The sequence below is a fragment of the Oncorhynchus keta genome, chromosome 14 (assembly GCF_023373465.1).
Source record: "Oncorhynchus keta strain PuntledgeMale-10-30-2019 chromosome 14, Oket_V2, whole genome shotgun sequence".
Classification (NCBI taxonomy): domain Eukaryota; kingdom Metazoa; phylum Chordata; class Actinopteri; order Salmoniformes; family Salmonidae; genus Oncorhynchus; species Oncorhynchus keta.
In genome coordinates, this window is record NC_068434.1 from 66,411,729 (window position 1) to 66,431,379 (window position 19,651).

Here is a 19,651-nt window from a genome sequence, read left to right on the forward strand (position 1 = left end):
TTACTTGATTCGTCAATTGTGCACAAAGTCCAACCGAAATGAATTCCATCCCCTCCCAAAGACACATCCAGGTTGGAGCAGGGTGGCTGCCACACTGGGCGCTAGTGGGGCAGTTGTTGTGGGGGGTTAAGTGCCTTGCACAAGGGCACAATGTCAGGCAACGGCATTTGGGATTAGAGACCAGCATCCTCCGGTTGCCAGCTCACTTCCAGACCGATTTTCTTTTCCCTGTCAGATCCGGGATTGAAACTTCTAGGCTACCTGCCGCCCAGTCTTATAGACACAGAGACAACACATAATAGAGTCCCACATATCTGGTAGTTACAGCATCCACCAGCTGACAGCCCAGTGAACAGACACCACACCCTGTTTTCCCAGCAGTACTGGGTCCCTGATGCAGCAATATCAGTGTGAGCAACAGACAGCCATGCCCCTGCTGTACAAAAGGCACGAAGTAGAAACATGCATGGGACCATCTCAAAGCAATCAGAACTGTCTCAGTCCCTCAAGGCAGCTAGCTGAATTCAATTCAACAACCACTCCTCTTGAACATTGTCTCTGCTAAGAATAACAGCATGGCTACCCTGTTTCACCCCTGGGGGTTTATTTGAGGACAATAAGAGATGAGAGACGGTACAGTTTGATGTATTCCCACTGAGACTTCTACTCACGTAACATCCTGCTGTTGAAAAGAGAAGGAGGGGTGATGTAATATCAGGAGATTTCTGAGCTGTTCTTGTGCTGTAGGTCCTCAGCCATCCTGCTATTTTTAGCAAACAAACATCACAAGTTTAGAAAATGTGAGAAAATAGAATTACTATCCCATACAATCAGCCAAAAACACAGTGGAAACAGACTTATTGCATTGCCAATACGATGTAGATATCTCACGGGCATGAATGCTTTACTCGAGGTACAGTATAACAATCTGTCCATAAATGGTTGGCATGCAAACGTGGAAATAATGATGTTTTGAACGCTCTCTGCACAGCGTTGTTGGAGCCTTTAGAAAGCACTGGCCCTGTTTGAGGAAGAAGTGTTCAGTATTCACAGCTCTCCTTATCTCTCTCTCTCCCTGCACCTGCTCTAGTGGTTCCCATATAGAGAACTGGCACTCCGTTCTGAGAAATGGACTAGTCAATGCCTCTTATACCAAACTGCAGGTATGTAGATCCAGCAGTTGGCTGAACTAAGACGCATCCTCCCTTGGACAGAGCCTGTCTGTCCTCCTCACACACAGTGCAGGTTGGCTGTCCAGCTGATCCATTTTGACAGTAACGGATGCCAGGTTTCTCTCTCAATGTATTGGACGCTTTAAAATGCCAGGCCCACCAGTAATTTCCCCCTGGCATATGTCGAGCACTTCCTGTTTTCTGCTCTGACAGCAGTGGACACCACACCTCTTCCTGTCCTGATAGAGAGGCGGAGGGGCTGTGTTGTCTGCTGCGGGGCTGGGGGTTACCAGTCGGCCTGGCTGAAGGCGTGGCTGCCTGGGTTGACCACTAAGAGCACTGAGTAGACTAGGTCAGAGGATACGACTGCTGCCCCGCCCCATGTCTGTTTCGCTATGAGGATCCACAGAGTGGGTGAGTAGGTGAGTGGGTGAGGGACCCAAGGAAGGTCAGTAACGGTCATCACCTATACTGTCTCTCTTATTTACCTCTATGCTGATCCTAATGATGTTTAATATGTATATGACTGAACCTCCTGGTAGTCCAAGACCCTTCACAAGACATTAAACCACATGCATGACAATCTACTTCTATGTCTATAGACTCTTAGGTTTATAATGTCTACACCTTTGAAACACGCCATCTCGCTCCTTCCTGTTGTTGTATTATGCCGTATGACCGGGGAGAAGTCAGCAGGGTGTTTGTTGTCAGTGAGTGGTTTATTATGAGTATATTACAGTATTAGAATCTTTGCCGTTAGAGCTCTGAAGACTCGTCTTTCATCTCCTTGTTCTGCGTCCCTCGCTCTCTCCCTCCTCTTCACCTTGAGCGTGTGTTTGTTCACTGAGAGAGATGTCACACCTTCAGCTCGCACAGCAAATCTCATTGTGTCTCTGTCTCTCTCTCTCTCACGCTGTCCTTCAGATACACATGTCATCTCTCTCTCTCTCTCTCTCTCTCTCTCTCTCTCTCACGCTGTCCTTCAGATACATGTCATCTCTGTCTCTCTCTCTCTCACGCTGTCCTTGAGATACATGTCATCTCTGTCTCTCTCTCTCACGCTGTCCTTCAGATACATGTCATCTCTGTCTCTCTCTCTCACGCTGTCCTTCAGATACATGTCATCTCTGTCTCTCTCTCTCTCACGCTGTCCTTCAGATACATGTCATCTCTGTCTCTCTCTCTCTCACGCTGTCCTTCAGATACACATGTCATCTCTGTCTCTCTCTCTCTCTCACGCTGTCCTTCAGATACATGTCATCTCTGTCTCTCTCTCTCTCTCACGCTGTCCTTCAGATACACATGTCATCTCTGTCTCTCTCTCTCTCAAGCTGTCCTTCAGATACATGTCATCTCTGTCTCTCTCTCACGCTGTCCTTCAGATACATGTCATCTCTGTCTCTCTCTCTCACGCTGTCCTTCAGATACATGTCATCTCTGTCTCTCTCTCTCACGCTGTCCTTCAGATACATGTCATCTCTGTCTCTCTCTCTCTCACGCTGTCCTTCAGATACATGTCATCTCTGTCTCTCTCTCTCACGCTGTCCTTCAGATACACATGTCATCTCTGTCTCTCTCTCTCTCTCACGCTGTCCTTCAGATACATGTCATCTCTGTCTCTCTCTCTCTCTCTCAAGCTGTCCTTCAGATACGTGTCATCTCTGTCTCTCTCTCACGCTGTCCTTCAGATACATGTCATCTCTGTCTCTCTCTCTCTCACGCTGTCCTTCAGATACATGTCATCTCTGTCTCTCTCTCTCTCACTGTCCTTCAGATACATGTCATCTCTGTCTCTCTCTCTCTCACGCTGTCCTTCAGATACATGTCATCTCTGTCTCTCTCTCTCTCACGCTGTCCTTCAGATACACATGTCATCTCTGTCTCTCTCTCTCTCTCACGCTGTCCTTCAGATACATGTCATCTCTGTCTCTCTCTCACAGTCCTTCAGATACACATGTCATCTCTGTCTCTCTCTCTCTCACACTGTCCTTCAGATACATGTCATCTCTGTCTCTCTCTCTCACGCTGTCCTTCAGATACATGTCATCTCTGTCTCTCTCTCTCTCACGCTGTCCTTCAGATACATGTCATCTCTGTCTCTCTCTCTCACACTGTCCTTCAGATACATGTCATCTCTGTCTCTCTCTCTCACACTGTCCTTCAGATACATGTCATCTCTGTCTCTCTCTCTCTCACGCTGTCCTTCAGATACACATGTCATCTCTGTCTCTCTCTCTCTCACAGCTGTCCTTCAGATACATGTCATCTCTGTCTCTCTCTCTCTCACACTGTCCTTCAGATACATGTCATCTCTGTCTCTCTCTCTCTCACGCTGTCCTTCAGATACACATGTCATCTCTGTCTCTCTCTCTCACACTGTCCTTCAGATACATGTCATCTCTGTCTCTCTCTCTCTCACGCTGTCCTTCAGATACATGTCATCTCTGTCTCTCTCTCACGCTGTCCTTCAGATACATGTCATCTCTGTCTCTCTCTCTCACGCTGTCCTTCAGATACATGTCATCTCTGTCTCTCTCTCTCACGCTGTCCTTCAGATACATGTCATCTCTGTCTCTCTCTCTCTCACGCTGCCCTTCAGATACACATGTCATCTCTGTCTCTCTCTCTCTCACACTGTCCTTCAGATACATGTCATCTCTGTCTCTCTCTCACGCTGTCCTTCAGATACATGTCATCTCTGTCTCTCTCTCTCTCACGCTGTCCTTCAGATACATGTCATCTCTGTCTCTCTCTCTCTCGCTGTCCTTCAGATACATGTCATCTCTGTCTCTCTCTCTCTCGCTGTCCTTCAGATACATGTCATCTCTGTCTCTCTCTCTCTCTCACGCTGTCCTTCAGATACACATGTCATCTCTGTCTCTCTCTCTCTCAAGCTGTCCTTCAGATACATGTCATCTCTGTCTCTCTCTCTCTCTCTCTGTCCTTCAGATACATGTCATCTCTGTCTCTCTCTCTCACGCTGTCCTTCAGATACATGTCATCTCTGTCTCTCTCTCTCACGCTGTCCTTCAGATACATGTCATCTCTGTCTCTCTCTCTCTCACGCTGTCCTTCAGATACATGTCATCTCTGTCTCTCTCTCTCACGCTGTCCTTCAGATACATGTCATCTCTGTCTCTCTCTCTCTCACGCTGTCCTTCAGATACATGTCATCTCTGTCTCTCTCTCTCTCAAGCTGTCCTTCAGATACATGTCATCTCTGTCTCTCTCTCACGCTGTCCTTCAGATACACATGTCATCTCTGTCTCTCTCTCTCTCAAGCTGTCCTTCAGATACATGTCATCTCTGTCTCTCTCTCACGCTGTCCTTCAGATACATGTCATCTCTGTCTCTCTCTCACGCTGTCCTTCAGATACATGTCATCTCTGTCTCTCTCTCTCTCACGCTGTCCTTCAGATACATGTCATCTCTGTCTCTCTCTCACGCTGTCCTTCAGATACATGTCATCTCTGTCTCTCTCTCTCTCACGCTGTCCTTCAGATACACATGTCATCTCTGTCTCTCTCTCTCACGCTGTCCTTCAGATACATGTCATCTCTGTCTCTCTCTCTCTCGCTGTCCTTCAGATACATGTCATCTCTGTCTCTCTCTCTCTCACGCTGTCCTTCAGATACATGTCATCTCTGTCTCTCTCTCTCACGCTGTCCTTCAGATACATGTCATCTCTGTCTCTCTCTCTCTCTCTCTCTCTCTCACGCTGTCCTTCAGATACACATGTCATCTCTGTCTCTCTCTCTCTCACGCTGTCCTTCAGATACATGTCATCTCTGTCTCTCTCTCACGCTGTCCTTCAGATACACATGTCATCTCTGTCTCTCTCTCTCTCACGCTGTCCTTCAGATAGACATGTCATCTCTGTCTCTCTCTCTCTCACGCTGTCCTTCAGATACACATGTCATCTCTGTCTCTCTCTCTCTCACGCTGTCCTTCAGATAGACATGTAATCTCTGTCTCTCTCTCTCTCACACTGTCCTTCAGATACATGTCATCTCTGTCTCTCTCTCTCTCTCTCTCTCACGCTGTCCTTCAGATACACATGTCATCTCTGTCTCTCTCTCTCTCACGCTGTCCTTCAGATAGACATGTCATCTCTGTCTCTCTCTCTCTCTCTCACACTGTCCTTCAGATACATGTCATCTCTGTCTCTCTCTCTCTCACGCTGTCCTTCAGATACATGTCATCTCTGTCTCTCTCTCTCACGCTGTCCTTCAGATACATGTCATCTCTGTCTCTCTCTCACGCTGTCCTTCAGATACATGTCATCTCTGTCTCTCTCTCTCTCACACTGTCCTTCAGATACATGTCATCTCTGTCTCTCTCTCTCTCACACTGTCCTTCAGATACATGTCATCACTGTCTCTCTCTCTCTCACGCTGTCCTTCAGATACATGTCATCTCTGTCTCTCTCTCTCTCACGCTGTCCTTCAGATACATGTCATCTCTGTCTCTCTCTCTCTCATGTCATCTCTGTCTCTCTCTCTCACACTGTCCTTCAGATACATGTCATCTCTGTCTCTCTCTCACGCTGTCCTTCAGATACATGTCATCTCTGTCTCTCTCTCTCTCACACTGTCCTTCAGATACATGTCATCTCTGTCTCTCTCTCTCTCACGCTGTCCTTCAGATACATGTCATCTCTGTCTCTCTCTCTCTCACGCTGTCCTTCAGATACATGTCATCTCTGTCTCTCTCTCTCACGCTGTCCTTCAGATACATGTCATCTCTGTCTCTCTCTCTCTCACGCTGTCCTTCAGATACATGTCATCTCTGTCTCTCTCTCTCTCACGCTGTCCTTCAGATACATGTCCTCTCTGTCTCTCTCTCTCTCTCACTGTCCTTCAGATACATGTCATCTCTGTCTCTCTCTCTCTCACGCTGTCCTTCAGATACATGTCATCTCTGTCTCTCTCTCTCTCACGCTGTCCTTCAGATACAGATCTGTCATCTCTGTCTCTCTCTCTCTCTCTCTCTCTCTGTCCTTCAGATACATGTCATCTCTGTCTCTCTCTCTCACTGTCCTTCAGATACATGTCATCTCTGTCTCTCTCTCTCTCACGCTGTCCTTTCAGATACATGTCATCTCTGTCTCTCTCTCTCACGCTGTCCTTCAGATACATGTCATCTCTGTCTCTCTCTCTCTCTCACTGTCCTTCAGATACACATGTCATCTCTGTCTCTCTCTCTCTCTGTCCTTCAGATACACATGTCATCTCTGTCTCTCTCTCTCACACTGTCCTTCAGATACATGTCATCTCTGTCTCTCTCTCTCACACTGTCCTTCAGATACATGTCATCTCTGTCTCTCTCTCTCTCACGCTGTCCTTCAGATACATGTCATCTCTGTCTCTCTCTCTCACGCTGTCCTTCAGATACACATGTCATCTCTGTCTCTCTCTCTCTCTCACACTGTCCTTCAGATACATGTCATCTCTGTCTCTCTCTCTCTCACGCTGTCCTTCAGATACATGTCATCTCTGTCTCTCTCTCACGCTGTCCTTCAGATACATGTCATCTCTGTCTCTCTCTCTCTCTGCTGTCCTTCAGATACATGTCATCTCTGTCTCTCTCTCTCTCTCACACTGTCCTTCAGATACATGTCATCTCTGTCTCTCTCTCTCTCTGTCCTTCAGATACACATGTCATCTCTGTCTCTACATGTCTCTCTCTCTCACTGCCCTTCAGATACACATGTCATCTCTGTCTCTCTCTCTCTCTCAAGCTGTCCTTCAGATACATGTCATCTCTGTCTCTCTCTCACGCTGTCCTTCAGATACATGTCATCTCTGTCTCTCTCTCTCTCACGCTGTCCTTCAGATACATGTCATCTCTGTCTCTCTCTCTCACGCTGTCCTTCAGATACATGTCATCTCTGTCTCTCTCTCTCTCTCACGCTGTCCTTCAGATACATGTCATCTCTGTCTCTCTCTCTCTCACGCTGTCCTTCAGATACACATGTCATCTCTGTCTCTCTCTCTCTCACACTGTCCTTCAGATACATGTCATCTCTGTCTCTCTCTCTCACGCTGTCCTTCAGATACATGTCATCTCTGTCTCTCTCTCTCGCTGTCCTTCAGATACATGTCATCTCTGTCTCTCTCTCTCTCACGCTGTCCTTCAGATACATGTCATCTCTGTCTCTCTCTCTCTCTCACGCTGTCCTTCAGATACATGTCATCTCTGTCTCTCTCTCTCACGCTGTCCTTCAGATACACATGTCATCTCTGTCTCTCTCTCTCTCACGCTGTCCTTCAGATACATGTCATCTCTGTCTCTCTCTCTCTCGCTGTCCTTCAGATACATGTCATCTCTGTCTCTCTCTCTCACGCTGTCCTTCAGATACATGTCATCTCTGTCTCTCTCTCTCTCACGCTGTCCTTCAGATACATGTCATCTCTGTCTCTCTCTCTCTCACGCTGTCCTTCAGATACATGTCATCTCTGTCTCTCTCTCTCTCACGCTGTCCTTCAGATACATGTCATCTCTGTCTCTCTCTCTCTCGCTGTCCTTCAGATACACATGTCATCTCTGTCTCTCTCTCTCTCAAGCTGTCCTTCAGATACATGTCATCTCTGTCTCTCTCTCACGCTGTCCTTCAGATACATGTCATCTCTGTCTCTCTCTCTCTCACGCTGTCCTTCAGATACATGTCATCTCTGTCTCTCTCTCTCTCACGCTGTCCTTCAGATACATGTCATCTCTGTCTCTCTCTCTCTCACGCTGTCCTTCAGATACATGTCATCTCTGTCTCTCTCTCTCTCACGCTGTCCTTCAGATACATGTCATCTCTGTCTCTCTCTCTCTCACGCTGTCCTTCAGATACATGTCATCTCTGTCTCTCTCTCTCTCACGCTGCCCTTCAGATACACATGTCATCTCTGTCTCTCTCTCTCTCGCTGTCCTTCAGATACATGTCATCTCTGTCTCTCTCTCACGCTGTCCTTCAGATACATGTCATCTCTGTCTCTCTCTCTCACGCTGTCCTTCAGATACATGTCATCTCTGTCTCTCTCTCTCACGCTGTCCTTCAGATACATGTCATCTCTGTCTCTCTCTCTCTCTCTCTCTCTCTGTCCTTCAGATACACATGTCATCTCTGTCTCTCTCTCTCTCAAGCTGTCCTTCAGATACATGTCATCTCTGTCTCTCTCTCTCACGCTGTCCTTCAGATACACATGTCATCTCTGTCTCTCTCTCTCTCACGCTGTCCTTCAGATAGACATGTCATCTCTGTCTCTCTCTCTCTCACGCTGTCCTTCAGATACATGTCATCTCTGTCTCTCTCTCTCTGTGTCCTTCTGACACATGTCATCTCTGTCTCTCTCTCTCACACTGTCCTTCAGATACATGTCATCTCTGTCTCTATCTCTCTCTCTCTCTCACGCTGTCCTTCAGATACACATGTCATCTCTGTCTCTCTCTCTCTCACGCTGTCCTTCAGATAGACATGTCATCTCTGTCTCTCTCTCTCTCACACTGTCCTTCAGATACATGTCATCTCTGTCTCTCTCTCTCTCACGCTGTCCTTCAGATACATGTCATCTCTGTCTCTCTCTCACGCTGTCCTTCAGATACATGTCATCTCTGTCTCTCTCTCTCTCACGCTGTCCTTCAGATACATGTCATCTCTGTCTCTCTCTCTCTCACGCTGTCCTTCAGATACACATGTCATCTCTGTCTCTCTCTCTCTCACGCTGTCCTTCAGATACATGTCATCTCTGTCTCTCTCTCACGCTGTCCTTCAGATACATGTCATCTCTGTCTCTCTCTCTCTCCTTCAGATACTGTCATCTCTGTCTCTCAGATACATGTCATCTCTGTCTCTCTCTCTCACGCTGTCCTTCAGATACACATGTCATCTCTGTCTCTCTCTCTCTCACGCTGTCCTTCAGATACATGTCATCTCTGTCTCTCTCTCTCTCTCACGCTGTCCTTCAGATACATGTCATCTCTGTCTCTCTCTCTCTCACACTGTCCTTCAGATACATGTCATCTCTGTCTCTCTCTCTCTCACGCTGTCCTTCAGATACATGTCATCTCTGTCTCTCTCTCTCTCTCTCTCTCACGCTGTCCTTCAGATACATGTCATCTCTGTCTCTCTCTCTCTCACGCTGTCCTTCAGATACATGTCATCTCTGTCTCTCTCTCTCTCACGCTGTCCTTCAGATACATGTCATCTCTGTCTCTCTCTCTCTCTCTCACGCTGTCCTTCAGATACATGTCATCTCTGTCTCTCTCTCTCACGCTGTCCTTCAGATACATGTCATCTCTGTCTCTCTCTCTCTCACGCTGTCCTTCAGATACATGTCATCTCTGTCTCTCTCTCTCACGCTGTCCTTCAGATACATGTCATCTCTGTCTCTCTCTCTCTCACGCTGTCCTTCAGATACATGTCATCTCTGTCTCTCTCTCTCTCACGCTGTCCTTCAGATACATGTCATCTCTGTCTCTCTCTCTCTCACGCTGTCCTTCAGATACATGTCATCTCTGTCTCTCTCTCTCTCACGCTGTCCTTCAGATACATGTCATCTCTGTCTCTCTCTCTCTCTCACGCTGTCCTTCAGATACATGTCATCTCTGTCTCTCTCTCTCTCTCAAGCTGTCCTTCAGATACATGTCATCTCTGTCTCTCTCTCTCTCACGCTGTCCTTCAGATACATGTCATCTCTGTCTCTCTCTCTCGCTGTCCTTCAGATACATGTCATCTCTGTCTCTCTCTCTCTCACGCTGTCCTTCAGATACATGTCATCTCTGTCTCTCTCTCTCTCACGCTGTCCTTCAGATACATGTCATCTCTGTCTCTCTCTCTCACGCTGTCCTTCAGATACATGTCATCTCTGTCTCTCTCTCTCTCACGCTGTCCTTCAGATACACATGTCATCTCTGTCTCTCTCTCTCTCTCTCAAGCTGTCCTTCAGATACGTGTCATCTCTGTCTCTCTCTCACGCTGTCCTTCAGATACATGTCATCTCTGTCTCTCTCTCTCTCACGCTGTCCTTCAGATACATGTCATCTCTGTCTCTCTCTCTCTCACGCTGTCCTTCAGATACATGTCATCTCTGTCTCTCTCTCTCACGCTGTCCTTCAGATACATGTCATCTCTGTCTCTCTCTCTCTCACGCTGTCCTTCAGATACACATGTCATCTCTGTCTCTCTCTCTCTCAAGCTGTCCTTCAGATACATGTCATCTCTGTCTCTCTCTCAAGCTGTCCTTCAGATACACATGTCATCTCTGTCTCTCTCTCTCTCAAGCTGTCCTTCAGATACATGTCATCTCTGTCTCTCTCTCACGCTGTCCTTCAGATACATGTCATCTCTGTCTCTCTCTCACGCTGTCCTTCAGATACATGTCATCTCTGTCTCTCTCTCACGCTGTCCTTCAGATACATGTCATCTCTGTCTCTCTCTCTCTCACGCTGTCCTTCAGATACATGTCATCTCTGTCTCTCTCTCTCTCACGCTGTCCTTCAGATACATGTCATCTCTGTCTCTCTCTCTCACGCTGTCCTTCAGATACATGTCATCTCTGTCTCTCTCTCTCTCACGCTGTCCTTCAGATACATGTCATCTCTGTCTCTCTCTCTCTCACGCTGTCCTTCAGATACATGTCATCTCTGTCTCTCTCTCTCACGCTGTCCTTCAGATACATGTCATCTCTGTCTCTCTCTCTCTCACGCTGTCCTTCAGATACACATGTCATCTCTGTCTCTCTCTCTCAAGCTGTCCTTCAGATACATGTCATCTCTGTCTCTCTCTCTCTCATGTCCTTCAGATACACATGTCATCTCTGTCTCTCTCTCTCACGCTGTCCTTCAGATACATGTCATCTCTGTCTCTCTCTCTCTCTCACGCTGTCCTTCAGATACATGTCATCTCTGTCTCTCTCTCTCTGTCCTCATGTATCTCTGTCCTTCTCTTTGCATCGCTGTCCTTCAGATACATGTCATCTCTGTCTCTCTCTCTCTCACGCTGTCCTTCAGATACATGTCATCTCTGTCTCTCTCTCTGTCCTTCAGATACATGTCATCTCTGTCTCTCTCTCTCTCAGATGTCCTTCAGATACATGTCATCTCTGTCTCTCTCTCTCTCACGCTGTCCTTCAGATACATGTCATCTCTGTCTCTCTCTCTCTGACGCTGTCCTTCAGATACACATGTCATCTCTGTCTCTCTCTCTCACGCTGTCCTTCAGATACATGTCATCTCTGTCTCTCTCTCTCTCTCACGCTGTCCTTCAGATACATGTCATCTCTGTCTCTCTCTCACGATCATGTCATGTCCTTCAGATACATGTCATCTCTGTCTCTCTCTCACGCTGTCCTTCAGATACATGTCATCTCTGTCTCTCTCTCTCACACTGTCCTTCAGATACATGTCATCTCTGTCTCTCTCTCTCTCACGCTGTCCTTCAGATACACATGTCATCTCTGTCTCTCTCTCTCTCACGCTGTCCTTCAGATACATGTCATCTCTGTCTCTCTCTCTCTGTCCTTCAGATACACATGTCATCTCTGTCTCTCTCTCTCTCACGCTGTCCTTCAGATACATGTCATCTCTGTCTCTCTCTCTCTCACGCTGTCCTTCAGATACACATGTCATCTCTGTCTCTCTCTCTCTCACGCTGTCCTTCAGATACATGTCATCTCTGTCTCTCTCTCTCACACTGTCCTTCAGATACATGTCATCTCTGTCTCTCTCTCTCTCACGCTGTCCTTCAGATACACATGTCATCTCTGTCTCTCTCTCTCTCTCGCTGTCCTTCAGATACATGTCATCTCTGTCTCTCTCTCTCTCACGCTGTCCTTCAGATACATGTCATCTCTGTCTCTCTCTCTCACGCTGTCCTTCAGATACATGTCATCTCTGTCTCTCTCTCTCTCTCTCTCTCACGCTGTCCTTCAGATACATGTCATCTCTGTCTCTCTCTCTCTCACTGTCCTTCAGATACATGTCATCTCTGTCTCTCTCTCTCACACTGTCCTTCAGATACATGTCATCTCTGTCTCTCTCTCTCTCATGTCCTTCTGTCATCTCTGTCTCTCTCACGCTGTCCTTCAGATACATGTCATCTCTGTCTCTCTCTCTCTCTCTCTCACACTGTCCTTCAGATACATGTCATCTCTGTCTCTCTCTCTCTCCTCAGATACATGTCATCTCTGTCTGTCCTTCAGATACATGTCATCTCTGTCTCTCTCTCTCTCTCACTGTCCTTCAGATACACATGTCATCTCTGTCTCTCTCTCTCTCACACTGTCCTTCAGATACATGTCATCTCTGTCTCTCTCTCACGCTGTCCTTCAGATACACATGTCATCTCTGTCTCTCTCTCTCACACTGTCCTTCAGATACATGTCATCTCTGTCTCTCTCTCTCTCACGCTGTCCTTCAGATACATGTCATCTCTGTCTCTCTCTCTCTCTCTGTCCTTCAGATACATGTCATCTCTGTCTCTCTCTCTCTCTCACGCTGTCCTTCAGATACATGTCATCTCTGTCTCTCTCTCTCACGCTGTCCTTCAGATACATGTCATCTCTGTCTCTCTCTCTCTCACTGTCCTTCAGATACATGTCATCTCTGTCTCTCTCTCTCTCACGCTGTCCTTCAGATACATGTCATCTCTGTCTCTCTCTCTCTGTCCTTCAGATACATGTCATCTCTGTCTCTCTCTCTCTCACTGTCCTTCAGATACATGTCATCTCTGTCTCTCTCACGCTGTCCTCTGACACTGTCCTTCAGATACATGTCATCTCTGTCTCTCTCTCACGCTGTCCTTCAGATACATGTCATCTCTGTCTCTCTCAGATACATGTCATCTCTGTCTCTCTCTCTCTCACGCTGTCCTTCAGATACATGTCATCTCTGTCTCTCTCTCTCTCTCACTGTCCTTCAGATACATGTCATCTCTGTCTCTCTCTCTCTGGCTTGTCCTTCAGATACATGTCATCTCTGTCTCTCTCTGTCATCTCTCTCACGCTGTCCTTCAGATACACATGTCATCTCTGTCTCTCTCTCTCTCAAGCTGTCCTTCAGATACATGTCATCTCTGTCTCTCTCTCTCACGCTGTCCTTCAGATACATGTCATCTCTGTCTCTCTCTCTCTCGCTGTCCTTCAGATACATGTCATCTCTGTCTCTCTCTCTCTCTCTCTCTCACGCTGTCCTTCAGATACATGTCATCTCTGTCTCTCTCTCTCTCACGCTGTCCTTCAGATACATGTCATCTCTGTCTCTCTCTCTCTGTCCTTCAGATACATGTCATCTCTGTCTCTTCTCTCTCTCACGCTGTCCTCTCTGTCATCTCTGTCTCTCTCTCTCTCACGCTGTCCTTCAGATACATGTCATCTCTGTCTCTCTCTCTCAACGCTGTCCTTCAGATACATGTCATCTCTGTCTCTCTCTCTCACGCTGTCCTTCAGATACATGTCATCTCTGTCTCTCTCTCTCTCACACTGTCCTTCAGATACATGTCATCTCTGTCTCTCTCTCTCTCACGCTGTCCTTCAGATACACGTCATGTCATCTCTCTCTCTCTCTCTCTCACGCTGTCCTTCAGATACATGTCATCTCTGTCTCTCTCTCTCTCACGCTGTCCTTCAGATACATGTCATCTCTGTCTCTCTCTCTCTCACGCTGTCCTTCAGATACATGTCATCTCTGTCTCTCTCTCTCTCACGCTTCCTTCAGATACACATGTCATCTCTGTCTCTCTCTCTCATGTCCTTCACTGTCATCTCTGTCTCTCTCTCTCACGCTGTCCTTCAGATACATGTCATCTCTGTCTCTCTCTCTCACTGTCCTTCAGATACATGTCAATCTCTGTCTCTCTCTCTCTCACGCTGTCCTTCAGATACTGTCATCTCTGTCTCTCTCTCTCTCTCTGTCCTTCAGATACATGTCATCTCTGTCTCTCTCTCTCTCACGCTGTCCTTCAGATACATATCATCTCTGTCTCTCTCTCTCTCACGCTGTCCTTCAGATACATGTCATCTCTGTGTCTCTCTCTCACGCTGTCCTTCAGATACACGTCATCTCTGTCTCTCTCTCTCACGCTGTCCTTGAGATACATGTCATCTCTGTCTCTCTCTCTCATGCTGTCCTTCAGATACATGTCATCTCTGTCTCTCTCTCTCTCTCTCTCACGCTGTCCTTCAGATACATGTCATCTCTGTCTCTCTCTCTCACGCTGTCCTTCAGATATATGTCATCTCTGTCTCTCTCTCTCTCTCACGCTGTCCTTCAGATACATATCATCTCTGTCTCTCTCTCTCTCACGCTGTCCTTCAGATACACATGTCATCTCTGTCTCTCTCTCTCTCACGCTGTCCTTCAGATACACATGTCATCTCTTCTCTCTCTCTCTCACGCTGTCCTTCAGATACATGTCATCTCTGTCTCTCTCTCTCTCACACTGTCCTCTACATGTCATCTCTGTCTGTCCTTCAGATACATGTCATCTCTGTCTCTCTCTCTCTCTCACGCTGTCCTTCAGATACATGTCATCTCTGTCTCTCTCTCTCTCTGTCCTTCAGATACTGTCATCTCTGTCTCTCTCTCTCTCACGCTGTCCTTCAGATACACATGTCATCTCTGTCTCTCTCTCTCTCACTGTCCTTCAGATACATGTCATCTCTGTCTCTCTCTCACGCTGTCCTTCAGATACATGTCATCTCTGTCTCTCTCTCTGTCACGCTGTCCTTCAGATACATGTCATCTCTGTCTCTCTCTCTCACACTGTCCTTCAGATACATGTCATCTCTGTCTCTCTCTCTCACGCTGTCCTTCAGATACATGTCATCTCTGTCTCTCTCTCTCTCACGCTGTCCTTCAGATACATGTCATCTCTGTCTCTCTCTCTCTGCTGTCCTTCAGATACATGTCATCTCTGTCTCTCTCTCTCTAACGCTGTCCTTCAGATACATGTCATCTCTGTCTCTCTCTCTCCGCTGTCCTTCAGATACATGTCATCTCTTGAGATACATGTCATCTCTGTCTCTCTCTCACGCTGTCCTTCAGATACATGTCATCTCTGTCTCTCTCACGCTGTCCTTCAGATACATGTCATCTCTGTCTCTCTCTCACGCTGTCCTTCAGATACATGTCATCTCTGTCTCTCTCTCTCTCACGCTGTCCTTCAGATACATGTCATCTCTGTCTCTCTCTCTCTCTTGCGCTGTCCTTCAGATACATGTCATCTCTGTCTTCTCTCTCTCACGCTGTCCTTCAGATACATGTCATCTCTGTCTCTCTCTCTGTCCTTCAGATATGTCATCTCTCTCTCTCTCTCTCACGCTGTCCTTCAGATACATGTCATCTCTGTCTCTCTCTCTCTCACGCTGTCCTTCAGATACATGTCATCTCTGTCTCTCTCTCTCTCACGCTGTCCTTCAGATACATGTCATCTCTGTCTCTCTCTCTCTCACGCTGTCCTTCAGATACACATGTCATCTCTGTCTCTCTCTCTCTCGCTGTCCTTCAGATACATGTCATCTCTGTCTCTCTCTCTCTCAAGCTGTCCTTCAGATACATGTCATCTCTGTCTCTCTCGCTCCTCTCATCTCTGTCTCTCTCTCTCACGCTGTCCTTCAGATACATGTCATCTCTGTCTCTCTCTCTCACGCTGTCTCTCATGTCATCTCTGTCTCTCTTCACGCTGTCCTTCAGATACACATGTCATCTCTGTCTCTCTCTCTCTCACGCTGTCCTTCAGATACATGTCATCTCTGTCTCTCTCTCTCTCAAGCTGTCCTTCAGATACATGTCATCTCTGTCTCTCTCTCTGTTGTCCTCTATATGTCATCTCTGTCTCTCTCTGCTGTCCTTCAGATACATGTCATCTCTGTCTCTCTCTCACGCTGTCCTTCAGATACATGTCATCTCTGTCTCTCTCTCACGCTGTCCTTCAGATACATGTCATCTCTGTCTCTCTCTCACGCTGTCCTTCTACATGTCATCTCTGTCTCTCTCTCTCTGTCCTTCAGATACATGTCATCTCTGTCTCTCTCTCACGCTGCCCTTCAGATACACATGTCTCTCTGTCTCTCTCTCTCTCACACTGTCCTTCAGATACATGTCATCTCTGTCTCTCTCACGCTGTCCTTCAGATACACATGTCATCTCTGTCTCTCTCTCACGCTTGTCCTTCAGATACTGTCATCTCTCTCTCTCTCTCACGCTTGTCCTTTTCAGATACATGTCATCTCTGTCTCTCTCTCTCTCTCTCTCTCTCTCACGCTGTCCTTCAGATACATGTCATCTCTGTCTCTCTCTCTGTCCTTCAGATACATGTCATTCTGTCTCTCTCACGCTGTCCTTCAGATACACATGTCATCTCTGTCTCTCTCTCTCTCACGCTGTCCTTCAGATAGACATGTCATCTCTGTCTCTCTCTCTCTCACGCTGTCCTTCAGATACACATGTCATCTCTGTCTCTCTCTCTCTCACGCTGTCCTTCAGATAGACATGTAATCTCTGTCTCTCTCTCTCACACTGTCCTTCAGATACATGTCATCTCTGTCTCTATCTCTCTCTCTCTCTCACGCTGTCCTTCAGATACACATGTCATCTCTGTCTCTCTCTCTCTCACGCTGTCCTTCAGATAGACATGTCATCTCTGTCTCTCTCTCTCTCACACTGTCCTTCAGATACATGTCATCTCTGTCTCTCTCTCTCACGCTGTCCTTCAGATACATGTCATCTCTGTCTCTCTCTCTCTGTCCTCAGATACATGTCATCTCTGTCTGCTCCTTCAGATACATGTCATCTCTGTCTCTCTCTCTCACGCTGTCCTTCAGATACATGTCATTCTCATCTCTGTACATGTCATCTCTGTCTCTCTCAAGCTGTCCTTCAGATACACATGTCATCTCTGTCTCTCTTCTCTCAAGCTGTCTTCAGATACATCATCTCTGTCTCTCACGCTGTCCTTCAGATACATGTCATCTCTGTCTCTCTCTCTCACGCTGTCCTTGAGATACATGTCATCTCTGTCTCTTCACGCTGTCCTTCAGATACATGTCATCTCTGTCTCTCTCTCTCTCTCACGCTGTCCTTCAGATACATGTCATCTCTGTCTCTCTCAGAGATACATGTCATCTCTGTCTCTCTCTCTCGCAAGCTGTCCTTCAGATACATGTCATCTCTGTCTCTCTCTCTCTCACGCTGTCCTTCAGATACATGTCATCTCTGTCTCTCTCTCTCTCACGCTGTCCTTCAGATACATGTCATCTCTGTCTCTCTCACTCTCTGTCCTTCAGATACATGTCATCTCTGTCTCTCTCTCTCTGTCCTTCAGATACATGTCATTCTGTCTTCTTCACTGTCCTTCAGATCTGTCATCTCTGTCTCTCTCTCTCTCTCACGCTGTCCTTCAGATACATGTCATCTCTGTCTCTCTCTCTCTCTTGTCCTTCAGGATACGTGTCATCTCTGTCCTTCACGCTGTCCTTCAGATACATGTCATCTCTGTCTCTCTCTCTCACGCTGTCCTTCAGATACATGTCATCTCTGTCTCTCTCTCTCTCACGCTGTCCTTCAGATACATGTCATCTCTGTCTCTCTCTCTCTGACACTGTCCTTCAGATACATGTCATCTCTGTCTCTGTCTCTCTCACGCTGTCCTTCAGATACATGTCATCTCTGTCTCTCTCTCTCAAGCTGTCCTTCAGATACTGTCATCTCTGTCTCTCTCTCACTGTCCTTCAGATACATGTCATCTCTGTCTCTCTCTCTCTGTCCTTCAGATACATGTCTGTCTTCTCTTCACGCTACAGATACATGTCATCTCTGTCTCTCTCTCTCTCACGCTGTCCTTCAGATACACATGTCATCTCTGTCTCCCTCTCTCTCCTCAGATACATGTCATCTCCTGTCTTCTCTCTTCTCTCCTGTCCTTCAGATACGTGTCATCTCTGTCTCTTCTCTGACGCTGTCCTTCAGATACATGTCATCTCTGTCTCTCTCTCACGCTGTCCTTCAGATACATGTCATCTCTGTCTCTCTCTCTCTCACACTGTCCTTCAGATACATGTCATCTCTGTCTCTCTCTCTCTCACGCTGTCCTTCAGATACATGTCATCTCTGTCATGTCCTTCAGATACATGTCTCTCTGTCTCTCTCTCACGCTGTCCTTCAGATACACATGTCATCTCTGTCTCTCTCTCTCAAGCTGTCCTTCAGATACATGTCATCTCTGTCTCTCTCTCACGCTGTCCTTCAGATACATGTCATCTCTGTGTCTCTCTCACGCTGTCCTTCAGATACATGTCATCTCTGTCTCTCTCTCTCGCTGTCCTTCAGATACATGTCATCTCTGTCTCTCTCTCTCACGCTGTCCTTCAGATACATGTCATCTCTGTCTCTCTCTCTCACACTGCCCTTCAGATACACATGTCATCTGTCTCTCTCTCTCTCACGCTGTCCTTCAGATACATGTCATCTCTGTCTCTCTCTCACGCTGTCCTTCAGATACATGTCATCTCTCTGTCTCTCTCTCACTGTCCTTCAGATACATGTCATCTCTGTCTCTCTCTCTCTCACGCTGTCCTTCAGATACATGTCATCTCTGTCTCTCTCTCACGCTGTCCTTCAGATACATGTCATCTCTGTCTCTCTCTCTCTCACGCTGTCCTTCAGATACATGTCATCTCTGTCTCTCTCTCTCACGCTGTCCTTCAGATACATGTCATCTCTGTCTCTCTCTCTCTCACGCTGTCCTTCAGATACATGTCATCTCTGTCTCTCTCTCTCTCACGCTGTCCTTCAGATACATGTCATCTCTGTCTCTCTCTCTCACGCTGTCCTTCAGATACATGTCATCTCTGTCTCTCTCTCTCACGCTGTCCTTCAGATACATGTCATCTCTGTCTCTCTCTCTCACGCTGTCCTTCAGATACATGTCATCTCTGTCTCTCTCTCTCTCACGCTGTCCTTCAGATACACATGTCATCTCTGTCTCTCTCTCTCTCTCTGTCCTCAGATACATGTCATTCTGTCTCTCTCTCTGTTGTCCTTCAGATACACATGTCATCTCTGTCTCTCTCTCTCTCTCAAGCTGTCCTTCAGATACATGTCATCTCTCATCTCTGTCCTTCAGATACATGTCATCTCTGTCTCTCTCTCACGCTGTCCTTCAGATACATGTCATCTCTGTCTCTCTCTCGCTGTCCTCAGATATCATGCTGTCCTTCAGTCAGATACTGTCATCTCTGTCTCTCTCTCACGCTGTCCTTCAGATACATGTCATCTCTGTCTCTCTCTCTCTCACACTGTCCTTCAGATACATGTCATCTCTGTCTCTCTCTCTCACGCTGTCCTTCAGATACATGTCATCTGTCTCTCTCTCTCCTTCAGATACATGTCTCTCTGTCTCTCAGATACATGTCATCTCTCTCTCTCTCTCTCTCTCTCACGCTGTCCTTCAGATACACATGTCATCTCTGTCTCTCTCTCTCAAGCTGTCCTTC

General features: G+C 47.1%; 1 protein-coding gene across 3 annotated transcripts in view; it reads left to right on the plus strand.

Moving 5' to 3' along the window:
• Window positions 1-19,651, plus strand: part of LOC118394159 (protein mono-ADP-ribosyltransferase PARP6) — a 56,329-nt gene that overhangs the window by 11,949 nt on the left and 24,729 nt on the right. For 2 of the 3 annotated variants that reach the window (XM_052462173.1, XM_052462171.1), the window contains exon 18: window positions 1,091-1,163. In XM_052462173.1, the coding sequence (XP_052318133.1) occupies window positions 1,091-1,163 (73 nt within the window). Of the gene's footprint in view, window positions 1-1,090; window positions 2,932-19,651 lie in introns of those variants that run through there. The other variant, XM_052462172.1, reaches the window with a different exon arrangement.